We start from the raw sequence: 17,644 nt of genomic DNA on the forward strand, positions 1-17,644 counted from the left end.
CTATATAAATACAGAAAAAAAGCCTTCCGTACCCTATTTTTACAAAAAGGGTACCAAGGCCAAAGAATTTTCTAGAAGATTAGACTCAGAGGAAATCTCCAAGTGCTAATTAAGAGCTCAATGGACAATACAGTCCCAGCGACTTCAATCCTTTCCATTGTAAGTGGCACATTCCTACATATTTCTTTAAAAATAAATCACATTTGGCGGGAGGTGGCGGGGAGGAGGTTAGGGCAGCTTCATAGTTTTTATAAAACTCCTGTGGAGAGTTTGAGGTGCTGGGGGAATAAAGGAAAGAGTGTGAGAGAGAACTTGTGTTAAAATAGTCTGGCAGCTTGCAGCCTCCCACATCAAGGTCCTAGTTGTTTGGGGATGGAAAAGTGCTGACCAGCAAAAATGAATTACAACTGCTCCATTTCTCTAGTTGTGGAAGCCAAGCGGTCTGCTAGAAACGTTTGTAAATATCAGAAATGTGGAAGACATTAAATCTGTTATTGCTCAGTTGATCAGAAGTCTTAGGGTCAATGAAAATATTGCTGCCTCTGATATTTTTAATGCGATGATTAGTTTCCCTTGGTACAATAGATATTTTGAGCATAACGTTTGTATTACTTTCATATTTTTCTTTAGATAAGAATAATAGATAAAATTGGAATAAATCTAAAAATCATTTATTATAAAACATTTTATAAGACACTTTGAATTTCTGTTCCTTTTCTTCTGCACTGGAATGGTCTCACAAAGTTGGACAATGTTGCTTATTTCCAGGTTGATAAAACATACAGAATGCTTTACAAACAAAACCTGTGGGAATTGTCTAGTCATTCATCTCACGGTCTAAAATGTAGAGTTCCCATCAGTAACGTAGACACAGCTCTTTTTTTTAATTTAAATTTTTTATTGTTTGTGTATGACCCACATCCCACATGGTTCAGGGTTCGGGCACTGGAAGAGGGGTCGCACGCAAATGAAAGTGATGAGACAAGAAATAATAATTTGAAAATTGGGGGGCCAGGCGGGAGCCTAACGCAAGAGGGAGGACTCCACTTGTGCTCCAGCCTTGCCATCCTTTTATTCAGTTTGGGATACACCTATAGCCCTTAGGCAGGCAATTTCCAGTAACAGACAGACTATGTTATCAGTAAGGATTTACATGATTATTTGGTCGGGAAGTTGCTTCAGCTACCATTGTCTCAACTAAACAGTGGGTGCATAGCTCTGACCTTTGCTAGGGCTCAAGGATCACCAGCCTTCCGGGATCCTTGTCCACACCTCTCTGCTAGTGAAGACAATAGGCGGCTTCTCACAATTGTTTAAAGTGTTGCATGAGTCTTCTTCCCCCCCACCCCGTTGACCTCTCCCTGGCTGCCCCCACCCCCCAGCACATGCCCTCACCCCCCTAGTGTGTCCATTCGTTATGCTCATAGGCATGCATACAAGTCCTTTGGTTGATCTCTTTCCCCCTCACCCCCTTCCTTCCCTCATTGGTTGGACAGTCTGTTCGGTGCTTCTATGTCTCTGGATCTATTTTTGTTCATCAGTTTATGTTGTTCATTATATTCCACAAATGAGTGAGATTATGTGATATTTATATCTTCCTCTGACTGGCTTATTTCACTTAGCATAATGCTCTCAGGTTCCATCCATGCTGTTGCAAATGGTAAGAATTCCTTCTTTTTACCTCAGCATAGTATTCCATTGTGTAGATGTACCACAGTTTTCTAATCCACTCATCTGCTGATGGGCACTTAGGCTGTTTCCAAATCTTAGCTATGGTGAATTGTGCTGCTATGAACATAGGGGTGCATATATCTTTTCTGATTGGTGTTTCTGTTTTCTTGGGATATATTCCTAGAAGTGGGATGACTGGGTCTTTTTTGATCAAACAAGCATCTGATTATAGAGCATCCAGCCTTCCACTTCTGCTTTATTATTTTAACCACCACCATTTCCTTTCTTTCTCTCCTGTCCTTTGGCCTCCGTTTGGCCTGCAGGTGGTTCTGTGAGGGGAAGGAGCTGCACAACACCCCTGACATTCAGATCCACTGTGAGGGTGGGGACCTGCATACCCTGGTCATCGCAGAAGCCTTTGAGGAAGACACGGGTCGCTACACCTGTCTGGCTACGAACCCCAGCGGCTCAGACACAACATCCGCCGAGGTGTTCATTGAAGGTGAGGAGGTGTGCTGCAGCGGTCAGCGGTGTGAATGGTCTACAGCTTCAGCATCACAGGGCTTCATTGTGAACATGCTTCCCCAATGCAAACAGCACAATGGTGTTGTGATACAGAACTCGTTCCTCCCGAAAACTGTTTAAGTAAATCGAACAGTTCCAATACTTAGGCGTGCAGCAACCGCGTCTAATGTCAACATGTGTTCCTTTTCATTTGAAACATTTCAGCTACATTAATTTATTTAAAATGTAAAGTACCCAGTTCACTTTTGCTTTCTCTAGGGAAAAAAGAATGGAAACATATTGAAATACTGTATCTATCAACCAAAGTTAAACTCTAAATTATTTAGGAAATCGTGAGAATAAGGGAATATTTTTAAGTATTCTTATTTGTATTAAATTCTAGAATTTTCCCTCTTTTAAGACTCTGCTATTCCTGCTAACTAAGACTTAAAGATGGGCAGGCAGAGAATAGAATATTTCTATTTCTATCAGTTCGCTTTGGGCAAGATTCAGCCTGTAGAGAATTAAAAAACTTGATATCAGAGTATATAGTTTTACATTATTGTTGCATTGTGATCAATGCCAATAATTTAAGTTGGAAGTGTTTTAAGCACCGCAGTGTTATATCATCTCTAAATCCATAAATCAATATGCATCTTATTAATTGGCTGCTTTTCAAAATACTAATTAAAATAAAGAAAGTTAAAATTCCTGAGGTCTCCACCACATTAATCTTCATCTTTTAACTCCTTTTCAATGTTCAATACAGCCAGATTTCTTCATTAAAGTAGAAGAAAGCAGGATGTGAGCTCCTTCAAGAACTGACAGTTTAGTTTTAGAAGTAACTGTATCACTCATAAAAGTGCGCACCTTGACTTCTGCTAAAAGCTTCCTCTGCATGATCTTTGAAAGCAAACATCTGTGAGGTCCTCGAAGGACCTTTCCCTGTTCATAAAAGCAAACATTCTGTTTCTAGTAGTAACTAATGCTTACATGGGACTTATAAATGCACACATAATACACATACATAACCATTTAAACGTCACTGAAAGCCTATGAGGTACTATTAGTAGTCCCTTTTTACAAATGAGTAAACTGAGATCCAGAGAGGTTAGAGGGACTCATTCAAAGTTACACAGGATGTAAACCCAGGCAGTCTCTCCCCAGGGCCCATATTCTTAACCACTGTGTCATGCACACATCAAAATGCTAAAGTAAGAGAAAAAGAGTGACAAAGGTTTTTAACATTTAATAGGTTAGCAATAAGTATTAGTCTTGGGCAGACTGTGTAGCAAACTCCTTGAGTTATTTTAGAATGTAATAAAAGGAACTTAAAGCTTCCATTAAAAACCTGTTTGTTAAGGATGATCAGGTTCGTCACCCAAATCCAAGTTCAGATAGAGCACCTTAAAATTAAACACTTTGCTTGCTTTCAGCACTGGTAGGACTGGGGTGAATTTCAGTGTGTATTGCTTCTATGCTACCGATGCTCAATGAATTCACATCAGTTTAAGTCATAGCCTATGGACTCAATTCAGCCAGCACTTTTTAAGGCCCTACTGTGTGTGAGACGGTACTGGTACAAATATGATTAAGACCAGTTCTTGATATCTAACAGCAGAGATGGACATATTTAAAAAAGAATATAAAATGATAAATGATATTATAATAAGTGATATAATAGAAATATATGAAGTATTATATGGTTACAAATGAATTTTAAAAATTAACTGCAGTATCTATAAGATACACTCACTTTCTATATGAAAAAAGGAAAAATGTCTCTATCTGTGAAACTGGTTTCAGTATCTAACTCTGGTAGGCCCAAAACATCCACAGCATGGACTTGACTTCAATTAAATGTGGTCTTCTGTGTAGAAGCTCCTGAACCACCAGTCCTCTTCCGCCTTTGAAATCACCTGCAAGAGCTACTCAGTGTGGGGAAATGCACCCCTAGTTCTATGTGCATGTATGTTTCATGCCCTGGACTTCAGCAAAGACAGTGGATTATTTTTTCCAATGCACAGTTTCCCACATGATAACATTGAACTCACTTAGCCAACCCGCCATTAGGTGTCTGTGACTTCAGATAGACTGTGTGTGAAGAGGAGGATAAGGAAGCTGGAGAGAGTTAGAATAAAGAGCTATTAAGGTTCAGTCTCCTATACCTAATATAAAAAACTACCTCATTAGCCTTGTAAAATATGGATAATAATTTAAAAAAATACCTGAGAGATTTCAGTATACTTTTATCCCTCAGAACAAGAACTTTAGATAAATTCTTAGGCTATTATGCCTGAAAGTAAGAAATCTTTCTATTTTACTTAGCCAGCACTAAATTAGACGCAGCCATATCTCCACTGAATTGTTTCCTAAAGCATGTTATTAATGGGTCAGCATGTAGTCACCATGGGTCTATCAGAGTGTAGGAAGTTTTCTGTAGAATTTAAAAATCCAAACAAAGCCTTTCCTAAGTTTAACAACCTGCTGGTTGGAAACTGTCTACATTTCACTGTCTTATGGGGCAAGTTTTAGAGCGATACAAAAGAAATTACAGCTTAAGAACTAGCTACTGTTTATTTCGTGTTAGCTAGGAACCAGCACTTCATTTTTATATGAAAAACTACCTCCATTTTATGGTTGAGGAAATTGAAGCTTATAGAGGCTAAGTAGTGCCAAGATCACATACAACACACATACATGCACACATGTGCACACATGCACACATGTGCACAGGCGCACACCCACCCACCCACCCACACACACACACACACACACATAGCATTCCAGAATTCACAACCAGGCAGTCTGACCCCTGAATCTGCCTTCTTCACCACTCACTCCAGAATAAAATGTAGATGAACTCATTACTGTGGCAGCTTAATCACCTCAAGCTATTCAGGGCACGTGTGGAGCACGGTGTAGAGAATTACTAAGGAATTACCGTAGGCAGGCAGTGATGTAGACACTGTGGGCATGCAGGCGCATAGGATAGGCCTGTGCTCTGACTTCCCTGACGCTCCCGAAGAGGAGGAGAAGAGAGCAGTGCACTCATCAATCATCCCAACACCAGCCAGTGCTGGGAAGAAAGTAAAGGTGGCTGCTGGGGTCCAGGGATCAGGAAGGCCTCTCTGAAGAGATGACATTTGATCTACGACCTGGACCCCGAGAAGAAACCTACAGGAAGCCTGGGGGAAAGCGCTTCACACAGCGGGCTCAAACACAAGGCCCTGACAGGGGAGGACCAGACGTGTCCGAGGAGCAGAAGGAAGTCCAGGGTGGCTGGAGCAGAGCAGAGAAGAGACAGCTGGGCGGGTGGGGCAGGGGCCAGTTCATGTGAGACCTGGGGCCTTGTGGTCACTGTTAGCAGTGTGGCCTTGGTTCTCAATAACATGACAAATCATGGAGGGTTTAAACTGAAAAGTCACATTAGCTGATTTACACAGGGTGGGACAAAAGCAGGCTTACACTTGTGAGAACACAAAACCGTTTATTCTTGCATTTTTTATTAGTTATTCTGTTATTGCCATAGGAACAACTGTAAACCTTCTTTGGCCACACCCTATATTTTTAAAAATTGTTGCTTTAGCTTATAATGGGAGACCAGTTAGAAGCTGCAGTAGCACAGAGGAGAAACGAGGGGCTTCAGGAGGAGGTGGTGTAAATGGAGGCGGGGGAGAGTCAGAATTGGGTTAAGAATTCAGAGGTAGGCTCCGAAAGATGAGCTCTCAGTGGACTGGATGAGGTACTGAGGGGATGAAAGGAACCAGGCAGCTCCACCACTTTCAGCTTTACCAGGTGTGTGGACCGTGCTGCCAACCTCTGAAAAGGCAGGGGTGGGGGGCTGGGGAGGAGCAGGGTTAGGGGACAGGGTAGGGCGTGTGCTGTTTTGAACATGCTAAGTTTGAAATTCCTACTTGGGTAGGCAAGTGGATGTGTCATGTCAGTAATTGGACACATGCCCACAGTCTAGCCCACACAGGGCTGAGTACAACATCTGCGAGCGTCAGGATGTCAATAGTAACTAAGGCTCTGGGACTGGACGTACCTACCAGGTAGAAAGGGAGTGAGAGAGAGAAAGGGAACCAGGTCGGAGCCTGGATAATCCCTCCTGCCTGTAGAAGTTCCAAGAGGGGAGATGCCAGGCAGAGTGTGTGCAGGAGGCAGGAGGGGGCATTGCAGGAAGGAGGGTGATGCCCGCTCTGTCCATTCCTGCTGAGGGTCCACTCAGATGAGGGCAGGAGGAAACCGCAGGGTTTGGCAGCTGTGGATGTTTAACAGGAGGGATTTGGGCAACCTGGACAGGACCAACCATCCAATGCAATGAGTTAAGAAAAGCTTGCAAAATATGGAAAGAGAAGCAACAAATAATAGATTGTGTTGAGGACATTTTGTTCAAACGCCAGCAGATTTGAAAAGTGTGCGATCAAAAAAGATTTTTAATTGAGGTATAATTGACAGATAATAATAGTTTCAGGTGTACAATATGATTCGTTATCTGTATGTATTATGAAGTGGTCACCAGAATGAGTCTATTTAAAATCCATATATCTATTACTATACATAGCTATAGTTTTTTCTTCTTGTGATTAGGATTTTTAAGAACTACTTTTGAATATATAATGCAGTATTATTAACTATAGTTGCCATCCCAGACATTGCATATCCAGGACTTAATCTTGTAACTGGAAGTTTGTACCTTTTGACTCCCTTCAACCATTTCATCACCCCTCAAACCTCCCACCTCTGGCAGCCACCATTTTGTTCTCTGTATCTATGACTTTGGGTTTGTGCTTTTTTTGTTTTTAAGATTCCACATATAAGTGGCATCTTATGGTGTTTGCCTTTCTCTGTCTGATTTATTTCACTTAGAATAAAGCCTTCAAAGTTCATCCATTTGGTTGCAAATTTCAGGATTTCCTTCTTTTTATAGATACATAATATTTCAGTGTGTGTGTGTGTGTGTGTGTGTGTGTGTGTGTGTGTGTGTGTGTCTCACATTTTCTTATTGACCCATCCATCGATGGAAACTTAGGTTGTTTCCATATCATGGCTATTGTAAATAAAGCTGCAATGAGCATGAGGGTGCAGATATCTTTTGAGTTAGTGTTTTTGTTTCCTTTGGATAAATACCCAGATGTGGAATTATTGGCTAAGAAAGATGGATTTTTGCAGTTAGTTTGTTTGTTTTCATACCAGAATTAATAGAGTTTGTTTATATGCTAATGAAAATAATCTAAGAGAAAAAAACACACAACATGGATTATGCAGAATGGAGGGAGAATAAGATAGAGCAAAGTCTTTGCAAAGGAGAAAGGAAACTGGATCTGGCCTGTATGGGTGCTGGATGGTGAGGAAAGTACTCTCAAGGACTAGATGACAATGAGATATTCTCAATAATTTCATGATGTAAGTAGGAAAGGGAAACATACAAAATAAATACAGACATGTCAAGTTTCCACCACCCCACCCCTCCTGATTGCAAAAAGGATTACACAGGTCATTATAGATTTAGGAGCACCAAACAGGACAGGATGGTGGCTCTGAAATGTGGGATGAAGGAATGTAGATTAAACTGGACCTTTTGGATAAGGAGTTGGGTCTGATAGGAGAGCAGGGCACCTTTAAAAAGGTAGGGTGTGGCCAAGTGCCCATCAGTACTCTTTTGTACCTGGTTTTTAAAATTTAACCTATTTTTATTTAAAATATTATTGAGTAACTAAGAGGTTAAATAATTTGCATGAGGTCATAAAATAGAAAGCAGTGGCAACAGAATTTACACTCAGATTTTTTTTAACTTGTGGAGTGATTATTGCTGTGCTGGTAATAGCAACCGAGAAAGAAGGAAGGAGAAAAATGAGTAATGGGGCCAAAGTATAGTTAGTCCTTAAATTTTGAAAGGCAAAACATGTACAAAAGGATGAACTTCATGACGAGATTCACTAAATTCAGGATTTAAAAAATACACACACGCGTGTGTGTGTATGTGTGTGTGTGTGTATATATATATATATATATATATATATATTTTTTTTTTTTAATGGTTGACATCTGCTTTTAAGAAGACTTCTTATTATTGAAGCTATGTAATTTCTATCTAATTTGTTTTCACTCAGAAGTACACATTTTTTAAAAATCATGGAATATACCAGAATGACAAAAATATAAAAGTAGTAATTTCATGAATATGGGCATTTTGTTATATTGCAATTTTATACACCTTTCTGGTGAAATGTTTAAAAATGGAAATAATACATATATCCATTAATAATGGAATAATAAAATTATGGTGAATCCACACAAATGAGTTTGAAGCAGCCACTAGAAAATTACAAAGATACATATTTATTTATTGACATGTATTAAATGTGGGAAAAACAATAATTGAGCAGTATTAATAGTATTGTCATCTTTTTAAAATATATTTAATTATTTTTCTATGTCCATAGGCATAAACTTTAGAAGGATGTGGTCCAAAGTATCTGGTTAGTGGTATTTCAAATGATTTTTTTCTTTAATTTTCACTATTGTACATTTTATGGGGTTTTTTCCTACAAGGGAGTATTAAATTGCTGAAGTTTTAAAAATGAAAAGGTAATACCTTTTTTTAATATATATTTATTGATTTCAGGGAGGAAGGGCGAGGGATGGAGAGAGAGAACATCAGTGATGAGAGAGAATCATTGATTGGCTGGCTGCCTCCTGCAACCCAGGCATGTGCCCTGACCTATGAACCTCCTCCTGGTTCATAGGTCAATGCTCAACCACTGAGCCATGCTGGCAAGGTGGAAAGGTAACACCTTTTAAAGTGAAGGGAGGAGGCTCATTTTTTGATGACACTTCCACCCGCCCTTTATCCCTAGAGTGGAGCAGAGAACACAGTGTTTGATTCCTTTGCTCTGTGTGGGAGGCAATGCAGAAACAGTTAGCATTTAAGCAGGTAAATATCTGATACACAGATAGTAACTGCAAGGGCTGGAACCTGTGCTCCTTCAGATTGGAGCCTGCAGAAAACACTGAGCGTGATGGTTTGATAAATACAAAGAAAAATGTTAACCTGAGACAGGAGTGGTGTTTCCTGACCAGCAGGTGCAAAGCAGATGACTCAGGCAGGAGACAGGAGAGGAGAGGGAGGGAAGGTGCCCTGGGGGGAGGGAAGGGCTGGCACAGATGGGGAGATCTGATCTGCTACCATCTGCAAGAGCTGCTCTGACACCTGAGACAGAAGGTGACATTGAGATTTCACAAGGGTTGGACAGGTGTGCAAAAACTAGCGAATGTATTACCTGGGGACACTACCCTTTTTGGTCCTTTATGTTTCTCTGAAAATCAGCTAGAAAAAAAGGTAGTAAAAAAAAGAATGAGAATAAGAATGCCTTTCTAAATAGAGGTAATCAGATGGGATTTTTTTTAAATGATATAAATATTCAGAATTATATGAAAAATAGCCATTTCTCTCCCCAGTTTCAGGCCACTTGGAGTGTCTGTGATAGCTCCCTCAGGGCTTTTGCCAGGCCTCTCTGAACACTGTCATGACTCAGGTACAGGTGATCTCTGTCAGGTTCCCAGGACTTTCTGACAATCCAGCCTACTGGTTTTCTTCTCAGTTTCCCTGCTCAGCTTCTACTAGTACCTCCTCATCAAACTTTCTCCTTGTCTATCACCTACTTACATGGTTTGCTGTTTGCTTTGCTCTGCTTCCCCCCTCTTCCCTTCTTCCTCAGTTCATCCTGCACAGTTAATTTTCCCAATCACCACTCAGTACCTAGATGTACAGTCCAAATACTTTGACCCTGGTATTTCACCTTGCGTTTCTAGACTTGCCTCCCACCATTGCCACCCACCACCCCAAGATGCTGCTCTTCTCTGGTTGCAAAGTCTACTGCCTCTCCCTACACCAACCTTACAGTTCCTTAATTCCATTCATTCCATCAGAAGCTAAAGGCCTGCCATGAGCAAGACATGAAGCTGAGCCCTCCGAGGAATGCAGACATGCTCAGTACATGGAGGTCAGATGGAACGGGCCATGCCACCACGGCTTCCTAGTTATGTGACCCTATGCAAATTACCTAAGCTCCTGGTTCCTCGGTTTTCTTATCTGTAATCTGCAATCTCACTCTCCTCATAGTGAAATTCATTATTATAATAATTAAATGCTATGAGGTGTCTAGCAGACAGCCGGGCAAATAATAAGTACTGAAGAATTGGTAGTTCCCTTCTGAACACCACTTCATTTTCCAAAGAACTTAAAGCTTTCTAGCAGATGCAATGTAATAAGTGGTGAGAGTAATGTAAACAAGAACACTAGGAGTCCAGAGAAGATAGAGCACAGAAAAATGAGTAGGCTGAGCTTAAAAGACTACCCAGAAATGACTGGGTAGGAGTTTCCTCTAGGAATGAGTAATATAACTAAAGGTACAGTCATGCGAAAAGACCAAGAAGGGAAAGCCCTTACCAACACTGGATGGTCATCTATTTAAAGTCCCCAGCTTGGTGGCACTGTCCTCGCCACTCTGCTTAATGTTGCTCCCACTGCATTCCCATTGCTCCCAACGCCCCACCCCGCAACATGTTTTGTGTATCACTCACCACCATACCGTGTATTTATTTACCTTGTCCATTGTGTGTGTTCTCAAAAGAATGTAATCTCTGCAAAGGCAGGTGTGTGTGTGTGTGTGTGTGTGTGTTCACTGTGGTTTTCCCATTACCTAGTGGGATATACACCAGGGATCATGTTCAACTCTCTGGATCAGGGTTATGTGATGTGGAAGTCCAGGAAGTTCTGGAAGATAGGAACACTAATCTCATACAGGTTGAAGACAGATTTGAGAGGGAGAGAGTTGGGGAACCAGATAAGACTATTGCAGTAGTCCAGGGACTAGGTGAAGAAAGCCTCTGCTAGGTGGTAGTAATAGAAATAAATAGGAAGGGACAGCAAACATTCCAGCAGAGTTACCTAAACGTGATTGTTTCAACATCAATCAAAGGCTGGAAAACATATTTTAGTCACAGGAAGGAACACTTTAGGCAGCCATCCAAGAGAAGTAAGTAAATGTATCTGTTCTGAATGTATTGATAGGCAAAAATAACCAATTGCAAAGAGTACATATAGTATGATTCCATTTATATAAATATGTAGGTAAATATATGTGTGTTGACAAATTAAATTTACCTGAAAAGCACACACCAGACTCTGAACATATATAGAATGGCATTAGGGAAGGTACCAACAGGTTTTTACTACAATATCACACAATTCTATAATATTTGGTTAATTTTCTGTAAGCATGTATTATTTTACATTAAAATAGTTTAAAATAAATAATTTAAGTGACTCAGGCTATATAAAGGAAATAATCAAGAATATACTTCTAAACTATCACAGTTATTTTAAATGTCACCTAAAATCTCTTGTCACAAAATACGTGCATGAAAATGTTTGCATTTTGACTAAAAATCTGAGCCTTAACTCAAAAACAGTAACGACACAAATGAATTTGGGAAGGCATGATCCAGAGTCAGAGACCCTTTTATTCAAGAATGAAGCCACTGTCGCACTCCAGTTTAAGAGTCAGAAAGCATTTCCTAATTAATGAGTAAGGAAGACATTAATAATTCATGCCATGAAATCTCTTGGGAGAGGGTTAAAGTTTAAAACCATGACTCTTTTGCTCACAGTCACACTCAAATTTATGTCATAGTTTATAAGCCATTTAAAAGTATGGTTGTGATGGCCAAAGAGAGAAAAATTAAATTAATAATAAATCTGGCATTAAAAACATGTTGCTTTGAAGAAAGCTTTCATAGTTGTTTTTTTTTAATGATTTTCTGAAGATGCAGTCCAAGTAAAGATGGTGTGAACCATTCTCTATTTCAAAATAAGACTATGATATTGTTTAAAAATAAAGAACATTACTCTTTGAAGCAATTATAGATACTACTTACATCTTAACTTTTTTATTATTTGTAACTCTCCTAGGTACCAGTTCAACAGATTCTGACAGTGAAAGTTTAGCTTTCATATCGAAACCTGGAGCAATGCCACAGTAAGTGCTTATGATTTCATCAATTATATAGCAAAGAACGGCAGCAGAATTGGGGTAGGAAGCCACCAGTGTTGTGTTTTTAAGAAAAAGGTCAACTGATGTCAATCAAAGATCAAATACTTGAACTTGGAATGTCATTTTTAACTTATGAATTTGAACTTTGAAGTCTGCATTTCATCCTCGATATGCCAAAATCTAACCGTAGATAATGTTAGTTTCAAATACAACTAGCCAGTTATAAATTTATGACAAGAGCAGTCATGTTGAGAGAAAATGTATTAAATCACTATAAAAAATAAATGAGGATCAATGTATTTATATAAATTGGAAAATATCTCATTAGGCCAGCAATGTGTTTCCATTTAAATAAAGTCTATTTCTAGCTAGATCTTGTCATGAAAATCTTAAAATTTATTTAGTTCTTCCTAGAAAGACATGGATTCTTAGTAAAATGTTAATATCTTAATTATTTCTCAAAAAATCAAATAAAATCTGCAACAGTTTTGTAGAAAACTCTATGAATATTGAGACAGTGTTAAATTTTTTTGATCTGCTGGTATATACATAACAATTATATCCACTCGGTATCAAATAGTCACCAAATACTAATGCTAAAGGGGCCTATATGTGCTCTACCACCTCTCATTTCAGAGAAGGATCAAGTTGAGTGAAGTTACATGGCTCACTTGGGATTCCACAGCCAGCAACCTAACAAAACTTGGTCTAGAAACCAATTCTTCTTAACCTTTGTCTACACCTCACTAACTTGTATGCACTGAGAAAAGACGAAAATTTCAAGACACTCTTAACTTCACAAAATTAGAACCAGAACAGAGAACAGCTGCTAGGCTTAAGACAGACAACCAGAACTTTGAATTAAATATAGAACCTTAGCCCTAAAAATTTCAAGTATCTTCCTACTCCTGAAGATTAGACTTTTTCTAAGCATTGTCTTTTCAGATTCTCAAGTTCAGCACCTTAGGTTCACTGATAATGGCTGTGTTACATACAGCTAATCTTCTTCTATCCGTGCGTTTATTTTGCTAATATCTATAAGGTTCATTCTATGCATATACTGGCCACAGCTATTGTAGCCCTTCCCATTTCTGAAGCACTTAACAGTTGAAGGGATTAAGTACACAAAAGGAAACTGGGCTATTCTGTGGAAATGTTTTAAAGAGTAATTCCTGCTTTTTAAAAGAATTCTAACTGAACACACGCCTCCCTGTTTTCCAGGGCTCAGAAGAAAACAACATCCGTGTCCCTGACAATAGGATCGTCATCTCCAAAGACAGGAGTGACCACAGCTGTGATTCAGCCACTATCTGTCCCTGTTCAGCAGGTCAGTGTGCCTAGGACCAGGGCCCACAAGGAGTGGAACTCATTGGCAGACTTCTTGGTTTAAAGAATATAGCTTTAATTTTACTAGTCTGCGCCTTGAAATAGTTTCTAAGTGGAAATACAACGGGGCGAAAAGAAAATGCTAGGTAAAGGTCTTCCTTTTAATCCACTAAAAATAATATTTAACCAAAGCCACACCAGCAGTCAGTCAGCATCTGCATTTCCTTTAGAACTTCCCTTTTTAGTAGCCAGTAATCTGCTAAAATGATACCTGTTTTATCTATGACTATTTGATTATTCCCCCTCATATGTGCTCTCTTCCTTTCAGCTAAATTTATTATTTCATTTAAACAAATGAGTGGACAATAGAAGTCTACATACCAACACAGGTATTCATTGTCATCCTCTAAGCACTAAACAGATAATAAGAAAAAAATTCAAATTTGACTTCACCATGCATTTTTATCTTTCCTTTATTTTGTTGTCAGACTGCTTTATCCAGGAAAGAATAACAATACTAATAACTGGAAAGAAACTGCAATGAGTTTATTTTGCAAACACAAACAACATGATTTTTTTAAGTAATATTAAAATCTAAGCGTCTCTAAATCAAATGTATGTTACTTTGCCTTTGTGCTATGATGATCACCTTTAAATACAACACTCATAAAAGCTTCCCCCAATACCCTGAACTGTAAGCTCATTCCTTACACGTCTGTTAAGTATGTTTTGTGAGGATTACCATGCACTCAGAGGTATTTTAGTGATTACAGGTGTGTGACATATACTCTGTGATATGTAGAATATGCAGGCACTAGAGAAAAGACCTTTGAGTTGAAAAGAACCCATCAATATAAGTTACTTGGAAGTGGCATATAGAGTAGGTATTTCCTTTAAACCCCTAAACTAGAACGGAGTTTACAGAAATATTTCTGATTAAATCAGTGAGGTGCTGTTGTTGTTTTTGTTTTTTTTTTTTTGACGTTTACATATTTAATGAATGCTTTGCACTGTGCTAGGCATTTCACAACAGAAAAAAATACCTGTCACCAGCTCCATTCCCAGTTCATACACTGTGCATGGGAAACGGGAAATATACACATGAAACACTTCTCAGAGATGATAGGCTGTACTGAGGTGTAACAGGGAAGCCTAAAAGCAGAAAGACACACATCATCTAATTGAGTAGGTATCATCATAATGTAAGCTGTACATTTAAATGGTTTAAATTTTACAGGAACACTGAATGGGAGGTAATATATCCCACTTGTACAGTTGGGAGACTGAAGTGCTCAGAGAAACTCCATTGCTTTATTATAGGCAAAGTGATGTAAAGGTTAATGCCCTGAATTCATACTGCCAGGGTTTGAATCCCAGTTCTAACACTTACTAGCTAAGATATCTTGCACAAGCAACATAACCTTTCTTTACCTATTTTTTTACCCATAAATGGAAGGTAATATCTCAAAGGATGGTCATGAGGATTCATGGAGTTAATTTCCATATAACTCTTAGAACAATGCCTGGCACAGACTTAATACTATATAAGTGTTCATATATTCTTTGCACATAAAAAGACAGTGAAAAGTGAGACATGGATCTCCTAAATAACAAGCCTATAACAGTCTTACAAGGATAATGAGTAAGGCTCATTACCACCATCCTAGCATCTCTACCACTCTGCCAGCATTCTCCATTATGGCCGGTGGCATACTTGGACATATAATACCAGGTCACCATTATCTTCGGTTAAAAAACTATGAACCATTTATATAGAAGTGAATGAATCCAGAGTGTTTGAAAATACATGACTGGGCACAAAGAAATATTTTCCATTCACTACCCTGAAATCCTTTTATTTTTCCAGAGATGAGCACCATTCAATAATTGTTTCAGCACCTTTGTTTTTTGCACATCAAGAAAAAAAGGATATATTTTTTCTTCATTTCCTATAATCCTTATCTATACCATAAAAAAATACAAGTTAAAAATAAGAGAGGTAGATGTTTGGTTATTTATCTTCCAATTCGAGTAACTTGTGCTTTTGATTCAATGAATCCAGACTATATTAAAATATATATAATGTCTGTAAGAGCTTATTAAAAGACCCCTGTGGAAGTCCCACAAACAGAAATCCATTTGGTAATAGCATTTTAAAGTGCGTGGATCCCTAAGGAACCAGGGGACTCCTGCCTTGAATGTCATTTTGAACAGAGAAGAGTAACAGATGTGCAACGAGGAAGCAGACAGTGTCTGTGCTGTAAGAGTAGATCAGCAAAATGATATATGGAGAGACAAGCATTCACTCGTTTCATTCATGTGGAGCAACCTTCATAGTGAGTCCATCTTTTCAGCAATTTATATATTTAGAATTTGATCCATGTGTCTCTGCTTTTTCAGGTTCACAGTCCAACCTCGTACCTCTGCAGACCTGATGGAACCACTTCTGCCTACTTTCCTCCTGTTTTTACAAAGGTCTGACATCTGCAAGTCTCATTCTCTGTATTTGCTTTGGTGCTTAAATTTCATTCACATGTGGCTTTGTGCAGCATCTTTAAAAAGTAAAGGAATAGATCAGTAGACTGATTATCATGGTTACCTTTTGGGACTTAGTAGATATTTACTGAATGAGGGCTATGTGACTATAATCTTATAAAGGGTCCAAGAAATGTGGGCATGGTCAGGGGCCCGATAGAGGTCAAAGTAGAGTGGGAAAGCCAAGACAGAAAAAAAATTAGACAAAATTCCATCTAGGATATTGCCTGGTAAAACCAGCTAGCTTTATAGAACTTTTTTTAATGACTTTCAGTTTGTTCTAAGTTGGTGTTTTGCATTGCCAAGGTGAATGACATCCATTTCATTGGACAACTGCTCAACTCAGAAATGGTTCCTGAGTTGAGGAAGAAGCATTTCTTCTTCCTCTCCCTCTCCCCCACCTTAAATGGAGAGATAATGCCAGGCCTGTGGATTGGTAGGCTAAAGAAGTCATGACTTCCAAATTAATCTATAAATGTAATGCAAATCTACTAAAATTCCAGTGGGTTTCTTGTATTTATTTGTTTAATACTGAATTTGGCAATTTGATTCTAAAAGTTTGATGGAAGAGAAAATGACTAAGACTAGCCAAGACACACTCCTGAAGAAGAAAAATAAGGTGGTGTTATGGAAGGGGTGAGATTTGCCCTTGGGGACAACACAACTTCCTAAATGTAGACCACTGGGATAGTATGGAGCTGGCATAAGGCTAGACAAATTGACAAGTAATCAGAATAAAGCCCACTCCAATATCTATAGAAACCTGCAGACCACCAGGTAAAGAATGAATTCTTCAGCAGAGGTGAAAAATACTAAACTCGATTTCTACCTCACACTTTTCACAAAACTCAGTTCCAAGTAAACCAAAGACAAATGTGACAAGCATATCTAGAAAACTTCTGTGAGACGGTAGAGCAGAGCATTTTCATTTTCCTCATGTGGGGAATGATATTTTTTTTCCTCCTAAGCCAGCCTACATCAAGCTTTATTAAAGATCTTTTCATAAACAGACCATTTACTGTAGAACACAGACAACAAATGATAATAGCTGGCAACAACTTTGAAAGTCCCCTACTGGATAAACTACCAAAAAAGTGTGTGTGGGGGGGTGTCATGTAAACCAGTGTCACTGTAAACAGCCAGTGAAGTCGTCCTTTGATGCTTAGAACAAGAAACATTTGCAGAGGGTAGACATTGACATTTATATGCCGTTTAAGAGCTTTCCACAAGCAGCTTTACAAGCCCATCCCCAGAAAGTCCATGTTTCCTGATGGATTCTTGCCTGGGACATGGTTGATTTGGGAGTATCGGGGCTCAACACACCTCTTGGTTTAAGCAAATAAAGTCCATGCTGGTGGCCTCAGGGGAAGGAGATTGGAATATTTTGCTTTCCTTCGCCACAGTGGCCTGGCATGTGGAGATGTTACTGAATTCCTCCTGGGCCCTGGGGGAAATCCTCAAACACTAGACACAACGCTGTTCTGTGTGATCCAGCCCCTGAGACATAGACATCCTATTGGTGTTGTTTCCCTCTTTCCTAAAAGGGA

At 39.1% G+C, this 17,644-nt stretch overlaps 1 protein-coding gene across 4 annotated transcripts in view; it reads left to right on the forward strand.

Moving 5' to 3' along the window:
• PALLD (palladin, cytoskeletal associated protein) overlaps positions 1-17,644 on the forward strand; it is a 407,210-nt gene that overhangs the window by 165,323 nt on the left and 224,243 nt on the right. For all 4 annotated transcript variants that reach the window (XM_080676510.1, XM_080676507.1, XM_080676509.1 and 1 more), the window contains 4 exons: positions 1,995-2,173; positions 12,155-12,221; positions 13,458-13,563; positions 15,963-16,037. In XM_080676510.1, coding sequence (XP_080532636.1) covers positions 1,995-2,173; positions 12,155-12,221; positions 13,458-13,563; positions 15,963-16,037 — 427 coding nt within the window. The remainder of the gene's footprint in view (positions 1-1,994; positions 2,174-12,154; positions 12,222-13,457; positions 13,564-15,962; positions 16,038-17,644) is intronic.

This window comes from Plecotus auritus (genome assembly GCF_963455305.1).
Source record: "Plecotus auritus genome assembly, chromosome: 6".
In the NCBI taxonomy this organism is placed as follows: domain Eukaryota; kingdom Metazoa; phylum Chordata; class Mammalia; order Chiroptera; family Vespertilionidae; genus Plecotus; species Plecotus auritus.